This window comes from Cuculus canorus, chromosome 2 (assembly GCF_017976375.1).
Source record: "Cuculus canorus isolate bCucCan1 chromosome 2, bCucCan1.pri, whole genome shotgun sequence".
NCBI classification, from domain to species: Eukaryota; Metazoa; Chordata; class Aves; order Cuculiformes; family Cuculidae; genus Cuculus; species Cuculus canorus.
This window is the reverse complement of record NC_071402.1, coordinates 136,254,306-136,272,656: the sequence shown is the minus strand read 5'-3', so window position 1 is coordinate 136,272,656 and position 18,351 is coordinate 136,254,306. Positions and strand designations below refer to the sequence as shown.

Genomic DNA, 18,351 nt, shown 5'->3' with positions numbered 1-18,351 from the left:
TGCAGTTGTTTTCTGAAAATAAATTGTTATCATGAAAGAACTCCCAGGGATTGACTAAATAAGCCTCCAGTTGTTGATTTAACTACATATAGTTAAATAGCTGATGTGACTGTATGCTTTTTAAGAACAGGTGCTGAAACAGTTGCTTTAAGAAGAAATAAAGTGAAATAAATACATAAACAATGATCAGATTTTCAGTAATTTTTTTCCTAGTGGTACGTAAGGCAACATACTTAATGACATGTGGCGGATGACTGTGCTTCTTTCAAAAAAATCAAGTTCTGAATAAATTAATGATTTACTGCCTATATTTGACCACTAATTTGCTACCATGCTGTAAAACAAGTTTTCTTTTGAATCCCAGGTGAAGCTTATTATCTATGAATATGCATTACTTCTTTCTTTATTTCTCTTTCTTGTGGTGTATGGTATTCTCCTGTATGCTTTGTTTTTATAACTCATTGTGAATAGTCCATGAAGTATGATTCGGGAAGTAAGAATGAGTAAAATAGATCCTTGTTGTAATCCACTTGACTGCACTGGGTTTATAGAAATCAACTGCAGTGAACGTAAAGCCTAGTATTATAATTTTTTTGAATCAAACACAATGTTGAAAGAAAAATTGGATATAAATTTGGAAGCCAATACATCATTTTAATGCTTCAGTATCGTGCAGACTGTCTCCTTTTTGCCTTCTGTTAAGGAGTGCTGTATCTGCCTTTTACTTCCAGAAAATAACTTGTTTCTCAAGGCTGATTTCATCAAGAGTTGATTTGGGAAAAAAGTACTTAAAATCTTAGTCAAATTTGTAATTGTACAACCTTACAAAAAATGTCAATGCTGAAGCTTGCTTAAGAGTTTATCTTTATGAAATATTGTACTAATTATGGCTTTCAGTCTAATGATTTTTCTACCGAGTGTATTTTGAAGGTATTACTTTAATCTGTGCCATATTACCTTTAATCAGGCAGTTATACAGCAGTCAGTATGGAAGGGTAAAGTTAAAAAGTAGGTAGGAGCCATATATAAATCATATATGTAGAAGTAAGTTAAGAGACCAATCAGGCAACTTTTATAGTCATTAGTTCAAACATTGCTTGTCCTGAAGCAGTCTGGGTTTGAAACGTGCTTGGGTGTACTTGTGTCTGTCATTGTAACCTGACTTGAGAGTATTGTCATGCACTTACTTAACTTCCATGCCTTGTCCAGAAAATAACCCAGCTGTAATGAACTTAGCTGTTCCTAGGTCTGTTCCTATTTAAATTCCTGAGACATGGAAGAGCAGACCAGATCAGAACCACACTAATTCTGAAGCTTTCCAGCTCACAGTGCCATCTGGAGGGGTTCATTCAAGTTCAGTGCCCTTGGTTATTAGCACTGACAACAGTACTTTCTAACATTATATAGACTGCTAAAAAGGTGAAGACACTTGCACTGCGTGCCGTTCTCTTACTGTCCTCAGTTGTCCTCTGTGGTACTTCAGTTGTAACTGTAATTTTGGTGATTCCATTGGTTTTCTTCAGAGATGTGCAGAGTGGCTGTTTTTGAAGCTGAAAGACTCTCAAATTGTATGTAGGTAGAAAATATAGCATTTCTTCCTTGGAAATTTTCGTAGCCTTATTGGCATCCTCTAATACTCATGAACCACTTAAGTCTCCATAAGAGGAGACATTCTAAGGTCATGTTCCTGTTACTTGGGAAAATCTGACTGTGAGTGCAACATACAAATGAGTAGATCGGAAACAGCTCATTCCTGGGTGGTTATTTTCTTGTTCATTCAGGCTAATATTTCCCATTTAGTAAATTCAGCATCTGTGTAACAGAACAAATAAACTAAATCTCCATGTGACTCAACAGTTAAGCAGATTGAAACTTGCAAAGTTCTTTAATTACAGTTTGAATTTTTCAGCTGTGTGGCATAATATGTTGTACATATTTGCAGTTGCTTGCTCAGTTCACTGCTTTCTGTAGGTTTTTATCTCAGGATTTAGAAAGAGTTAGGTACTATTTATTGATTAGAGGAATAGAATAGAATAGAATAGAATTAATTGACTTCACTAGAAAGAAGTCTATTTATCCTCTGTATTGGATAATTTTCCATTCATCTCAGTCTCAGTTATGCTTTTCTTAGTATAGGCATCAGGAGCTTGGAAGATGAAGGCAGCAGTGTAAGTTTTCCTACCTTTTGGAAGTTAGTGCTTAGATCTTTTAGGAATATGACAAAAAGCAACAAAGTGCCACTTTTTCCTCTAATACAGTTATCTGTTAGCCTGTTCAGCACATCTTTAGGGGCAAACTCTGAAACTGTTGCAAAGCTTGGTGGCTTAATAACAAATGATTCTTTAACAGTCTAGCTGAGGCTCTGTAACCTAAACCTCAGTGTTGCTGTCTTCCAGACTCTACTCCTTATCCCTTTGGAGGGCCTCTTATCTACTGGCATGGAATGTGAAAATCATAGAATCATAGAGTGGTTTGGGTTGGAAAGGACCAGGAAGGTCATCTAGCCCAACTCCCTGCAGTAAGCCGGGACATCTTCAACAGCATGTTACTGTATATTGGAATCATAAAATTAGTTCACAGATAAGAGTGAACTAAATGAAAATACCAGTGATATTTTTTCAGTTATACAGGTGGAGGTGGAATTGAGAACCCAAAACTTAAATTGGAACAGATCTCCATCTTTTGAATTATGTCCAAAATTCATATACCAGTTCGCCCTTTTGGTTTGGCCTGATTCGCTTGCCAGACACCTAATTCAAGACTAAATGGGACATATCTGTGCATTATAGGTGATCAAAATTAATCCCGTCCCAGGGCCCTGCCTTCTGGCTTTTCTGTGTCACTGGAAAGCCTTTGTAGCAATAATTGCTTCCTTATGGTCATGGAAAGTAGTGACCTGTCATTACTAGAGCAGGTGAATCTGAAATTAATCCTTCAGCTTCTAAGACAAGAAGCAGTCAGTCTTACTTTAAATATGTTGGTTTTACTTTCACTCTGAGTAATCATTCAGAAATTGTACCTTGTTATCATTTGATGATGAGAATTTACAGCATTTGGAATAGTCTGAGCCTTTCTATCACAGGACTGTTTATGATCTTCCATGAGTCTCGTGATGTGCCGGAGTGTCATCTTCCACTTGCAGGCTGAGTCTGTCTGAGTCTGGGACACATTGCGGTTATCACTTGTATAATATGGTCTGCCACAATGCATGTTATACATTCAGAAAGAGCTTAGAGTGGGCTCTTTAGCAATTACTCTCTACTCAGAACAAATACCCATTTCTCAGACAAACCTGAGGCACTTGTGTTTGTGGCCAGCCCCAAGCAACACTTTAAATAGATTGCTGTTTCACATTTGCCTACCCTCCATGTGTTTAATTACAGATACTGCTCTGGTAGAGAATTTCAGTCTGCTAGAAAGTTTAGGCTATGCTTTCTGCTGTGAAGTGCAACATTTATATCAAAGCAGTGAAGCTGCAGTTGTTTGTTTGGCTCACTAGGCCTTTTTCCTCTTTATTGCAAGACCAGATTCTCAAATAACCAATAGTTTTTTTACTCTCAAATAGTATGTTGCTATCAAACACAGGATTGTGTAAGGTCTTTTCAATTGTACTGTGAAGTTGTTAATCACAAAATTTGTGTACAGGTGGTTGGATTCATATCTAGGCATTTACTACAGTAGGCATTGAGAGTAATCTCCAAGAGCTTTCTTATCGTTTCTCTTCATTGCTACCAAGGCATGCTGCTTGCTCCTATTCAGCTTGCTCCTATTCAGCTTACTATCCACCAGGACTCCCAGGTTATCTTGAGCAGAGCTACACAGCAGAACAGTCAGTCCGCAGCTGTTACTGCTGTGTGGGATAATTCCATCCAGGTGAAGGACTTGATGTTTACTTTTGTTAAATCTCGTGCAGTTCTTGTTGGCTTAGTCTTCCAGCATGTTGAGTTCTCTTTGTATGGTGGTTCTTCCTTCTGGCATGTCTGCTTTTCCTTCAGTTTGGTGTCACACAAAAACTTGGTTACGGTGCATTCAGTTTCATCATCCAGGTTATCTGTAAAGATATGGAATATTATAGGACTGCCAGTTTGACTTTGAGCCATTAACCACCACTCTGGGCTATACACAAGAAGATTCAGAAGTCTTTGTCATTGACTGAGTGATCTGAAGGTGACCTGGTCCAGCACAGAACATTTCTGCCTGGATACCAGGGTGTTTGAGAATTTCTAACAAAGAGCAAGTCCCCTTCTGTGAGCAGAACACATTCAGCTGGTGTTCAAGCAGTATGTGGAACATCTTGTGAAATTATAGTAGTTGGAAAATGCAAGACCATGATGTAGATCTCCATTTGTGCTTTTACTGTACAGTGTAGAAATGAAAAAGAATAATTACTTGCCTGTTGCAGCTTTTCTGAGGTTCCTTATTCTCGTCAGTCTTCAATTTGTCCTTTTATGTTCACATTTGTCCTTTTATGCTTCTTGTTTAAATATGAGTTAAAAAAAGATACAGGGATTTTGAACAGACACTGTTCATTGTGTAAGAGGTGTCTGTGTGGCATTGAGTTTGAGATGTAAGCATTTGATGTTAGTAGGTTTAAATTTGAAGCTAATAATGTTTGTGTGCAGGTATGTGTAGTATGACTGTGCAAATGTACTTGTACAGAATTTGGAGCCTATAAACTTGTCCTAGCAATTAGAATTTGTTTTTTTAAACAATAAGAACAGCAAGCATTGTTTATCTGATTTCATAACAAGGTTCTTCAGAGGCACTAAGCAATTTCAATTCCTGTTAACTGTAGTAGCTCTGAAAATGTGACTATCCAGATCTAATACTTAGTCTAAGAATGTTAAGGAATAATGAGCAGTCCTAAGGTGGCATCTGGTTTTGAATGGAGCTTAATGTGTTTCTGTTTTAAAAAATCTGTTAGACACATGAAACGAAAATATAGCTATTCATACTTTATGAATTTAACTTCTAAAATTTTCATGGGATTTTTCAGTATTTTCTTGTCCTGATGTGTGGGCAGTGATTAAATGTTGCAGCTTTACTTCAGATATTTTATATATATTTTTAAATTATTAAGGGGAGATTAAAGTTTTGCTTTCTGTTGGAGCCAACTTTAATATATGGTTTCTACTCTAGAAACAGTTCAGACAGACTGTATTTGAAATTAATCAGTAGACAGCGTATCTCAGCAATCCAGATTGCTGGCACTATTGCCAAGGGTCAGAATATGCTGAAGATAGCTGAATAAATAAGTAATGCTACTGTTGTAGTTATAGCAGTACATTAAGTGTCATAATTGCCATGGTTTACACAAGTATTCCCCACTACTCTGCAAGTTAGTTCCCTTCTGTCTCAAGGGTATTTAGTTCCTAATAGCAGTTGACTCTTCGCTGCTTTTCTGACTTTCTGCTAGCTGAAGAATATCAGTATTTAAAAACTATGGTAATATTGTACCAGGTATCTGTAGTTTTGCTGAAGTCTGTGATGGGGGATTGATGCTAGTATGTTGGTTTGGGATTCTATGGTGGTGCGTTCCCCCCTGCTTGGGCCACTTGCTGACCCATGGTAAGCAGATATGTTGTGGAAATGAATTCCCATTGTGTCTTTACCTTCTGTAAAAATGCAGTGGACTGGAGTGTTGAGGCACAGCCTCAAAATACCTGGAGGATGGTCGGCTGTAGACTCTTTGAGGTTTAAAGACCTTCCACTGAGAATGCCTATGCATTAAAAGTAAGTACTTTTGGAAATTTTGGCCATAGACATACCTCTGTGCGTTTGGCTATCCATATATCTCTGTGTGTATGTGATTTGATTTAACCTCACAGTAAGTGTCACACAAACCTTGCTGTTTTCGAATCTTTAAGTAAGTTGCTGTTTTGATTATAGTAAATTCCGTTGAATCACTTTGTTAATTTGGTGGATGTTCAAATGTTGTTAAAACCTATACAATCCAATCTTGTAATCTCAAAACTATTAATAAATCCTAAATAACTGTTAAATCAAAGCCATGTAAAAATCCATGCATAATAGATTGATAAGTAGAAAGAACTTATAATTAAAACTAGATAACTAAATATATCCTCTAAATAGTTAAGTTCTTCTCTTCAATTGTTATTTTATTGTGGAGAATTATTTTAAAAGTAAGCCCGTTCCTTATCTGCGTGCTGCTCTATTTTAGTCTTGCGACTTTCAACAGTATTTTACTGTTCATAACAGGCAGCATATCTTGTGTATCTACAGAATTTAGTGCTAACATCCAGTCGCTTGCCTTTTTTCAACTAATAGGGAACTGAGCAGCTGTTGTAAATGGCACTTCTGGAAACTTGATAGTAAACATTTAAATCTTCTTACACAATTCTGTTGTACTTGATAGTAACTTGATAGTAAACATTTAAATAGTAAACTTGATAGTAAACATTTAAACATTTAAATAGTAAACTTGATAGTAAACATTTAAATCTATTTACACAATTCTGTTGTAGCTTGTTATACGTCTATGGGAAAGCAACATAGATTAATTACCAAAGTTTAACTTGAAACCTCTATTTATTACAATTAAGAATTTAATTGTGCACTGGATATTTGATAGAAATAATTCAGACAGTAAACATGGACTCCATAATACAATTTTTTAAATTGCTATAAAGTAGACATGTCTGTTTCCAAGAGGATTGCTTTTGTTCACCTAGAAGCAGGACTTGAAAAACCAATGAGCTGGAAATTGCAGTTTGTTAATCATTTTAGATGCAAAAGCGGAGAGTCAAGGATAAGGAGCGAAATCTGGAAAATACTGATGGAATTTTTAACATGATTCAGTACTGCTCCTAGGATTCAGGGTCCTATCGGCATAATGGGAAGAGGTAGAGGCAGTGTCCTTGCAGGTATGCAGGTGGTGAAAGAAGAGTTGCTCTAGATAGGTTTTAGCACATCTGAAAACTGATGGTAAATTGCATCAAGGCAGACTATGTTCCTGATGCCTTCCATGGGTAAGGTATTCATTCTGTATCATTTCTTGGAGGCAGATTAATGCAGAGAGACTGTTCTGAGTGTCCTTCAGCTTCTGGTTTTGGATTCTTCCTCCTCTTAAGAGCAACCCCTGTTTTTAAATCTTTTGCTTTCACTTGCAACTTTTGCAATTCAATAGAGACTTGGCATTGAACTGTTTCAAACTGCAGATTTAGAATTGATAGAAGTGGTGCTGAGTTCTCCACAGACTTAGTTTTGACATTACCAAGCTGATGTGCCTGAAAGACAGGGTAAAGGAATGTATAGTAGTGTCAGCTTGTATTGTTTCACATTTTTTCACACTGGAATGACTATTTTCCTAGAAACACAAAATCTACAAGTATTTTTATGTTTTAACGAAAGTTTTAATTCTACAAAGTTTGTGGAATACAGAGGAAAAGGTCCTATTATTTGTGCTTGCATCTGTCACTAATAGTTATTTCCAAAATACGACATATGCATACAGAAATTGTTAGTTGACAACTTGCGTAATACACTAATATAATGGTTTAATTTGCTCATGCATTTAGCTTTTGTATGTGCCCGTCTTCATCAGTGTCTGAGCAGAAAAAAATAAGGTCTTTTTATAACTGCCAAGTAGTGTTGAATCTGTTAATTCTGAAAAAGTGAAAGTTGACAATTTAACTTCGAAATGAGAGAAATCTAGCATTTGCAGATGCCTCAGCTAAAATATGCAAAATACTTGAGGAGAGGAGAGACACAGAGTAATTCACTTGTCCTTGAACCACACATCTGATTTTGTAGACAAATAAAGACTGCAAAGCTGCTTTAAAAAAGCCAACTTAACTTACCATTACAGAAGGTTTCAATCAAGTTGGGGAAGAGAGTTCTTGACCAGTGATACAGCATGTCTTTCATTATTTAAAAATAAAAAGTGAAATAACGCAAAATTTCAGTAGTTACCCTTGAAGTCAGGTTGTGTGGTTTATGTCGTTGTGACATTTGGAAAATTATTCTTGTCTTTGGGATAAATTGAAAACCGTTATTGAGGTCAATTTGCAGTTTCAGGAGAATATACTAATATTGTAAGGAGACAACTGGAACCATCATCTTTCCCATTTTTGAGAAGCTAAATCTGTGCTTTCTTTCCTTTTCTTTTTTTTTTTCCTTAAACTTTGAATTTAGAAGGAGACCATCCCTTCTTTTTTCTTTTCATTTTTTTTTGAGTTCATAAGCTTTATTAGATTTTTGATGAAACAATGGATGTTGCCTATTTAAAAACAGAAAAAAAAAATGAAGCTGAACTAATTAGGGATTTAGTAGGGAGGAGGTAAGTATTAAATACGTAGGTGAGCATATTTGGCTCAGCAAATCTTCAGGTCCTCCTCCTGTGAACAGAGCAGGAGCCGTATGCCAAGCTGTCAGTCGTCCTAATAATGGAGAGGAGGCTGAAGGAGCCCATGAGAAAATACAGCTAAAAGGAAGAAAAGCGTAAACTAGCCAGAAGTCAGAAGTGATCTGTCAGTGATGCGTTTATTTAGATTGGGGCTTCTCACCTGTGTTGGGGCTGGATGAGAACCAGGGAGCACTTCAAGTGATGGCTCGCATTGTAACCGAGCAGTGACTGGGAAAGGGGATCCGTGCATCCTGTGAGATTTGGGCATTGCTGAAGAGGTTGGATGGAAGCCTGGCTTTCTCGAGTGGTGAATATAATGAACAAACGTGTTATCTTTTCTATAGCTTTTTCTTAAAATTGCAGCAGATTTGTAAAAAATACATGATACTTGGGTATTAATAGCTATAAAGAGTTTTTAAAGCTTTAGGGTCTTTATTTGCATGCTTTATAGTTACATTGCAGCTACATTTATAAAACATACTGTAGCAATTAATGTTGGACCTTTCAGTTGGAAGATAATGATTTTTCTTTCCAGGTTTTATTGGTAGGATCTGTTTAATTTTGTATTTTAATTGGTAAAATGTGCCTTGCTTTCTTTTCTTGAACAGAAATTCTGTTCTTCTTAGGAAAATGATATTTTAAATGGATTTTCTTGTGTAAAGCACTATGAAGTGATTAAAAGTGATAATCTCTTCAAAAGGCAGTGTCTTACATAGCTTACAAACTAATTGGTTTTTCAACTCTGTGCCTGGCTCACCTGTGACTTATGTTCATCAGCATGTTTTGCTACAAGGTAGTGCATCTTGTAATTTGCTCACTTTTTGGTTTTATATTAAAGCAAACTGTGTAAACAGGAAAATAGTCTGAATGTGTCTCAGAAATGCAGCATTGACTTGCAACTTGTTTTCGGTAGTGATTAGTTTGAAGTTTTATGTAGAAGAGCTGGTAAGCCTTTATAGAGGATGTCATTAGTAATGAAGAGGAAAACTTTCACCTTTAACGAGATATTGTCTTCTGTACAGCTTGCCCAATTCAGGCAGCGGAAGGCACAAACTGATGGTCAGAATGGATCAAAGAAGCAGAAAAAGAAGAAGAAGGCAGCAAGCATCAAAGATGATGAATCAATACAAGATGGGATTGATATTAATCGGTCTCTAGGTGATGAAACATCCATTTCCAGCAGTCGAAGGGGAGCCACTTCTGCTGCTGCTGCTGCTGCTGCTGACTTTGCTGTTACCAGGACTTTACATAGTGGAGAAATTACCAAACACAGCCAGACTTGTGGCATTGAGGTAAGTTTGTCTCAGGCTGTTTCTTTTGTGAGGGCAAAATAGTCCATTAGTTTTGAGAGTGAGAATAAAGGAATTATATGAGATTTTGGCTATTATTTCCTTGCCTCCTCTGTCTGTCTTTAATATGTCTAGAGATGGTGCTTTCTATCTGCCTACTGGCATCACGTTTTCTGTTGTAATCAGTAAAGTGTAGGTAATGGAAAGTCTGTTGGTATTGCTGTACTCCCTAAATGGGCAAAAACTTGGGGTTTTTAATTGCTTCATTGCATAAATTTTGTTTTATTAAAAGTTTACAGGTTGGATTTCTGATCACTGCAGCTGTGGCTACAGCAAAATGCAAAGCTAAACATCTTTCCTGTAATGTGAGTCTTTCTGGTTAATGAGGAGGAGGAATGAATTCAGAGAACAGTACTTAGAAATGGATGGCTAATAAACTTTTACTACATAATGAAATATAATCCTGGTTGCTAGTGGGTGAAAGTACATGCTTTGGGAAGATTGCAGTCCAGTTCATTTCTGAGTGGAGATGAATTCATGTGATGTCATATGTTGTTCCATATATCTACCTAGGGACAAGAGATGCTGATATTATTTACAGAATAGATTATTCCATTCTTAAAAGCAATGCTTCTAAAACAACGCGAGTGGCATCATGAACAAGCAACTCGACGCAGATTCCTGGCTCTGTGCATGCGAAGCAGTCCTTTCTGAGAGATGTAGTACAGATTAGTGCTCTGCATTTTGATTTGTCAGTCCTGTGGTAGTGTGGACCATTTGTAACTATTTTGGCTCCCCTATCCCATTTTCAGCAGCTGAGAAGTAATGGAGAAATCATACTATTCAAAAAATTTCTTGCATTTGTGTTTAAAAAAAACCCAGTTTGCCCTAGTAGAGGGGAAGACAGGCTAAGTCATATATGCGAATAAAAACGTGTAAAGTAATCGATCCATTTATTTTACTATTTTAAACCTACTGTATTTCAAGACATTGGGTATTTTGAACTTTGAAGATACATGCCTTTAATAGCTAGGTTTTCATACTTACAAAGTTCATGTTAGGACTTCAGAACTGCTTGTAGTAACTCAATAAAACTGTTCAACTCACAGCTTTTCCTGGAAGAGGTAATCAATTTTTTTAAGAGTATTTAATACCAGAATGACTGTTTTCATGAGTGAATGCGAGACTCTTGCCTTCTAGGAAAAGAGAAAGGTGTAGTTTATGAAATGCAGCAGGAGAGAGGGCTGCTAGGGCAGATAACTTTTAGAGAGAGTCACTTAAACTGTTGTTCTAACGCTTTTATAGTCAACATAAACATAATAACTGTATGAAGAAACTTTCTTAACCAAATATATCTTGAAGTACATCGTAATTGCATATTACAGAGGGATTCTGTTGATGTACTGTCAGTCAGGATAAATTTCTCTTCTACAGTTGGAGGAATGGGGTAAAGTACAGAATCGTGGAATAATTTAGTCTGGAAAGGACCTCTGAAGTCATCTAGTCCAATCCTGTGCTCAAAGCAGGTCTAATTAGATCAGGTTGGCACTAGTAGTCTATGTTGGCCTCTGAATTATAATAGTACACGACATAGGTTCTTTTAAAAATGGAAAAAAATGTGTCTGTGCTGCGGTTGCTGAAGATTGCACGCATAAATATATTCTTAACATTGATAGGATTTTTCTGAAGTCTGCTTGTTGGCAGAGCAACTTATGTTTAAGCAAACGTAGATAGGTTGACAGTTGTTTGTTTTTAAAATGTAGCTTTAAAAGAATAAGCACAGTGATTAGTATTTATTGTAGCTTGACTGTCCTGAATTAATCATGTCTTAGTGACTTTTAAGCCAGTATGCAGTTCTACCAAGAGAAAGCTGCTCCCAATTTGAAAAACACATTTCTTTGTTGCATGTTGTCTATGGCCTGCTTATTCATGATAAATAAGTAATTGGTATTTTGGAGTTGGAAGGTGGTTGCTAAAATCTGTATCTGTGCTGTATTAATAAAAGAGGAAAAATTCTGAAGTAGTATCAATGAATACCATAACTTCCTGGTTTTAGCCTTTTAAGTGCAATGGTTTGGACAGAGAGCTTGTATTAGAGTAATTGGATTAGAGCTTGCTTAGTTGAAATGGCAGCCAATGTAATAGGCAGTTTCAGGCTAATCTCTGCAGTAGAGAATTACAGACAGCTTCTTTGAGCTGTTTGCTTTTTCACCCTGTGTTAAATCTTTATAGGCTGCTGTGTCAGGAGAGTAGGGCAAGATTACTGGAGGCATTATGCAGGATTATTTTCTGGCTAGATTTTGACTCCACTTACTTATTGCATCTCTTACTGGAATTCATATTTAGAATTGTTCTTTCTGTACCACAAAATAGACTCAGAACATCTGATTATACTGTCTGTCTGTCTAAAAATCCTGACTGGGCTCTTTTGTGGTTATTTTGTAGATAGAAGTTTGTCTCACTGCAGTTTTTCTTGTATGATTTTTTAGTCCATAGTGGAATTAGCATGTCCAAATACAAATAACATGTCTGAATACCATAACAAAGGGTTCTCTTACTCAATATGAATAACAAAGTGAAGTAGAGGTACTCCTCTGGGAGCTTATTGCCATCTGAAGTCAGAGGACTTCCTTTCCAGAGAGGAGTAAATCTGTATAGAGAATTCAAATAATCTAGGAGGCACAGCCCAGGAAATAAATTGGATCAATGAAATTCTTGGGTTTAGGTTTGCTTCTTTTTGTGAAGTCCTGCAATTAAAAATGGAAGAAAGCAAAAGCCGCTTTCAGGGTAAATAATTGCAGAGATCACCCTCTCTGAGGAGTCTTGAAGAAATGCATTGGAGTAGACTGCTTTGCAAGAATATACTAATGCCAGGAAAGCAAAAAAAATTAACCTATGGCACAGTAAAATTGTCCTTGAGTCATCTGGGTAGTAAAAGCTATTACACAAAGCTTCTTAGAAAAGAAAAGTTCTAAGTTCTGTAATGAAGAATACCTGCTAATTGACTAAGGTTGGATTAGTAACTCAAATTTTATTTTTCACAGTACAAATCCATTTAGTAATAGTTTAAGAATAGCTTAACTGTTTACTCAAGTAGATAATAAAGTTCATAGCTCCATGTTCATTGTTTCATCTTTATAACTTAATCCAGTTGTTAGTGCCTGAGGCTTGACAGGCGAGGATCAGAAGAGACAGAGGGTAGGATTCTTGATAAGAACTAAGAAAGCAAAGTAACAAAAATGTGGAAACATAAGCAGTAGGGAGAAATGAACACGGCTAAGGTGGTGAAAGTAGGTGTTGCATTCCTGGGATAGAAACATGAAAGCAAAGAGCAACCAAAGGCTTTGATTAGAGAAGAGATATTCTGGGATGCACAATAAGGTGGAAGATTTGGGAAAAAGTACAGAAAAATAAAATGTAGTAAAATTAACCCAATTACTTCAGATAATCTAGCATCCATTTGAAAAATGTTTTGAAATTGGAGAATGAAGATAAACAAATATTTGTATATGCTCTATTGAATATTAAAGTCAATGCCACAAGCAAAGATAATAGATTCGTAGCAGCATGTGGTTCTGACTGAAACCAGAACTGTTCACTGTTTGGCCAAAAATTTGCCAGAGTGTCGTGCCACTTTTCTTTGATGCATAAGACTACCTCTGGTATGATGCCTTCCTTTCTCTCTGTAAATACTAATATAGAATAGATCTACTGACATGGAAATCACCTGTATTGAATGGTCTTTGCAGATGTACAGGGTATTTCACTTTAGATTAAATATTTATAAGGCCATATGAACAAAGAATAGAAACCTAATTAAATGGTTAGATTACCTCTCTGTTGATGATATTTTCTGATACAGGAAATTTATACACTAACAGGTGGGGTACCTCATCACAGATTATATTCAGTTTTGGCAGTGGTTTATCTCCACTAAGATGTATTCCATTTAAGTATGATTGAAGTCGGTTTGGGTTATAAATTGCAAGGGAATACATACCTTTGAATTGGTTTTGGTTTAGGAAGTAAGAAAGGCATGATGAGGTAGTATCTAAGAATAGTGCTTCATGTTCAGAATGTTCGGCAAATAAAGACCCATAAACTTCAGGATGACATGAGAGAGTTTCATGAATGGGATTTTCAGTTTATGTTCTCTTTGCCTTCCTTCCTAGTTGCAGTCATCTTAATTAGTCTTACTTAGGTTGTGATCATCTGTGGATCGCTAGTGACTCAAGTGAAACTGGCCAGGCTAAAATAAACTTGTTTTAGCTTCTGGCTAATACACATTACAGAATGAATCCAGAATTCTGTAGTTGCATTTTTGTAACAGTTTACACTGAAGCCATTAAAAAGTAAATAATTTACCTCAGGTAGAATTCTGTTCCATGTTCTTAGTTCTTTCTCTTTCATGTTCTCATACATTGCAATTAGTGTAGTTTAATAGTGGATGTCCATTCTTGCTAAAAGTTGTACCGTGTCCTATGAAGCTTTCATCATAGGACTTTTTTTCATCACTTTTCATTTCTGGTGGCCAATTTTGTATATGAGTCTTTGAGATGTTGTTCTGTATTTTAGCTATCAACCACATTGTCAGTGAAGAAAATATTAAATAGATAATCAAGGCATCTTGCCAGAAGAGAACAGCTGTTTGTAGCAAAGTAATGCTGTAGGGCATAGGTGCAGGATATGTGCAAACTAACAGCCTGAAGTCAGAGTGTAACAGAAACCCATTTCAAATTCCATAAAGTACTGAGAGAAGTGATGAATGGCTTTGTTGGCATTAGCCTTTCAAAAGATGTTGTGTTGCTAACATTCTGTGTGTATATGATTTTTTTTTAAGTGTTTCTTTTTAAACTGGACCCCTGTGGTTCAGGCAGCTAAGCTGTGTAAAATGTAATTACTTCTGTTGTCCGAGGAAGAATTGAAGCGTACAGAGTGGATGGCTTAATAATGGAAAGAACTGGATTTTGAAATAAGGTTGGTCAGGTCTTAAAAACAGAGCAGAGCTGCTTGGAGGGCAACATAAGTGGCTGTAAAATGTTCACTACTTGTAATGTTATTGATTCTGACAGGGAAAGAATAGCATTAAGTCTTACAGTGTTGACATCTAATGTGTGAGCTCATAGGATTTAAGTCTTTTTAACCAATTTTAGCAGTTTGTATGAACCCCTTAGCACAGAAGACAGATCCATTTATCTTGGGTTCATTTGGCCATCTTTCTGTACTTATCTTCAATAAATCCCTTGGCAAAAATACTTGGTCTTAATAGCCAAAAAACTCTCTAGGATCAAAGGAGATATTTTAGAAAGATTATTTATTGTGTTAGCAGATATTGCACACCTGAACTGATGGAGCACTATGTAGGTTTTGATAATTTTTTGAAAACTATTTTAGTTTTTTATAACTTTAGATTGGTATTCAGAAGGAACCAGCAACATATTAATCTTCAAAAAAATCTCTGATCTGACCACATTAACATGAAAAAAAATTAAGAGAATTGTCTTCAGTAATTACCTTCCTTTGAGCAGTCTTATTTTCTCCATCTAATCTAAGCTTCAGTCCACAAGTTTTTTACCTTCTACTGTGACTATCTACTATGTTTCAGTTTATCTTATGATCTAAACATTCATGTATTGTCTTTCTCACAAACAAGGGAAAGTTTCTATAATTCAAAAGCATTGCAAGGAAAAGCTATATAAGAAATCAGACTACTTATCCTTGGGTTTGTTAATGTTGGAGAAGTGTCTGTGTTTCATGCGCTATATAAAGAACTTCAGGAGTTGTTAGAGCTAATTAAATATGTAAATGTATAAGAATATTTTTGAGCTTCTCTAGGAATCCTTTTAATCTTTCTTTGTGAAGCCTTCTGAATTGGAACAAACCATGAAAAGCTGTGGGATAATATGGCCATACATTGGTTATCTTTATTTTGAAAATAAATAACGATGTGGTTTTCCCTGATTTTATTCCTTTCAGAGGACATCCTAGACAAAGAACATAGACTATAAAAAGTATGTAATATTTGTGTTGCTGTGTATATGCGTACATATACAAATAAGCATATAAGTGTACACTTATATGAATAAAATATTAATAAAATATATGTTTATATAAAAATTACATATTGATAAGTTCTAATTGTGTATTCCACAGTAGAAACACTTTTGACAAAACTGTAGTTTTAAAACATAATTTTGATTTCTGTTTGAGTCTGTGGCTTATTTTTAAGATGGACCTTCTGAAGTTTTAAAACCATGTGCACTATGTGAATATTGGCCTCCACATTCATATTTTAAATCAGTTTGTCGTACTGGATTCAAAATATGTAGAATTAATGATGTTGGGATTGTAAAAGCTGCAGAGCTCCAGCAGATCTGAGTGGCAGAATTCTTTTTAAAAAATTGCGGACCAAAACACAGTTGACAGTTCCAAATCTTACATGTCTACTAATGCAAAACTGATTATGTCCCTTTGGAAATAAGTTGGATAGAATACAGTGTAAAGACGTGACTGATTTAATGTGAGGCTGGCTAATGTGTTAGGTGAATTTTGAAAAAGGCCTATTATGTACACTTCGTTTTTGCTAAAGTAGCTTTAACTCAAAGTTACACTTTTCAAGTTCAGAAGGGTATTTACTTATTCCCCAATCATGCACCTTATATAGATAATTTGAATATTTTGCATATTTTCCTACTAATTTCTTGATTCTCAAACCTGATACGTTGTATTTAGTTCATCAAGATATTCTGTATTTAATTCAAGCATCTTCCATGGCCTGTTTATGCTTAATTTGTTAAGGTTTTGTACCTTTAGTTGCTCCAGTTCATTAGATGACAAGATCTGAGTCTTTATCCTTGTTATTCGTGATCACTTTTACCTTTCCTTGGTTTCCATGGAAGCTGAAGGAGAATATGAGTGTTTGTTTTAAAATGCTAGTCAACATCATCTTAATTAGGTAAAATCCATCTATAACTGAAAAGTCCTTTTCTTGGTACTCCCTTTTTTAAAAATAAATAAATCTCCAAGTATTATTTTGTTGCTGTAGGTTGTATTTTCATTAGAGGACTTCATCAAGTAAGTGTAATGTTTCCGTGATCATAGTTGAACAGCGAGTAACCTTTTAAGCTTTTCTCTTTTAAAACTGGGATTTCAAGGAAGTGAAGGTGACTTTCTCTATTAATATATTCTAATCAAATTAGTGTGTACTGCAATACTTTCAAATATTGTCTACATTCTCAGAAACAGATGGAAAATGTCTTGTTTAATATATTTATGGAGTGACATTGTGGTAAATATTTTAATATTTTATTTTAGCCAGAAAGTGAAATTTCCACCACAGTAGAAGATTACAGTTCTGAGGTAAGACTGAAATAATGCTTTTCCTAACTTTTTTTCAACTTTTTCTTTTACATGTTTACTGCAGTGCTGTGCATTGTTTTTAAAAAAGGGAAGAAAAGAAAGAGCAGGTGTGATACTAAAGGCAAAGCTGTTGCATGTCATTGCTGGTATGAGTAATGTACCATTAAAGCAAGCATTATGTCAACTGCATAACAGGATGGCTATTATAATCAATAATGCAGTAGATATATGAACTGTTATAACAGTGTCATTGTTATGGTTGTATGGTTCCTGTGCCATTGGAGTTGTGGCTCTGCATAATCTCTACTAATTTTCTGTAGGAAACTATTTAAGACGTTGATTATGTTTTAACGAGTTCTAAATCAGCCGTTGCTCAGTGACTGGCTAGATGTCAGTCTGCTGGTGAGAAGTGGTGAGTGATTGTCTTTGCATTGCTTGTTGTTTGGAGGTTTTGTTTTGTTTCTTTCACTTACTGAGCTGACTTCATCTCAACCCATGAATTTTTCTTGCTTTTGCCCTTCCGATTCTCTTCCATCCCACTGATAGAGAAGTACGTTGGTGACTGTGGAGAGGCTTAGCTGCTGGCCAGGGGCAACCGGCCACATATTTGCGTCTACTAATCATCTCTGTTACATTGAAGGATAGTAGGATATATGGAACTTCGATCTTGCCAAATAAAAGTTTGTTTGTAAGTAGAAGACTACCTCGTGCATAGATGTAGGCTAAGAATGTGCTTCCACGAAATAGCCATGGAATATCTGAGTACAGTAAATATTGCTTCTAGTTTAAAAAACTTTTTCATGTCTCAGTCTCTTTCTGTAGTGACAATCTGGGTTTTGTTTTGCAGATCTCTGTGCTAAAAGCTTGTGCAAAACACCCCAGAATCTTAAGCTTGGCAACAAATAAGACGGTATGAAGTAATGAGTCTCTGTGGCTGAAGTAAATTTGGTGTAGAATACTTTGTTCCTCTCTTGATTTAGCCTTTTGTAAGAGAAGGTGACTATGCCCTAGAGTAACTCTTTGTTCCATACTAGTATTATAGCTGCTTATTGTGGACTCTAAGGGAGTACACACCGGACAATGTGTCCCTGACCTGTCGCACTGCATGGTGCAGAAGTAAAATCGTTACCACAGTGGGCAGTCTAGATGTGCCCTGAAAACTGGAAGGACTTTTCATTCCTGAATTAAATGCTCTGTCTTCACTTGCTCCTTCTACTAGCCTATTCTCTTGACTGTGTCTGTTTCCGTCCCCTAGTTTTTCGTAAATTCTTCTCTTCTCTGCAATAACTCCTGTGACAGTCTTTTCACCTTCCCTTGCCCATCCCCTTTTCCCCCTTC

The 18,351-nt window shown here is 36.0% G+C and overlaps 1 protein-coding gene across 5 annotated transcripts in view; it reads left to right on the top strand.

Annotated features, from left to right (window-relative positions):
* AKAP9 (A-kinase anchoring protein 9) overlaps positions 1 to 18,351 on the top strand; it is a 113,994-nt gene that overhangs the window by 13,473 nt on the left and 82,170 nt on the right. For 4 of the 5 annotated variants that reach the window (XM_054060703.1, XM_054060706.1, XM_054060702.1 and 1 more), the window contains exons 2-3: positions 9,388 to 9,657; positions 16,969 to 17,013. In XM_054060703.1, the coding sequence (XP_053916678.1) occupies positions 9,388 to 9,657; positions 16,969 to 17,013 (315 nt within the window). Of the gene's footprint in view, positions 1 to 9,387; positions 9,658 to 16,968; positions 17,014 to 17,860; positions 17,924 to 18,351 lie in introns of all 5 variants that reach the window. The other variant, XM_054060701.1, reaches the window with a different exon arrangement.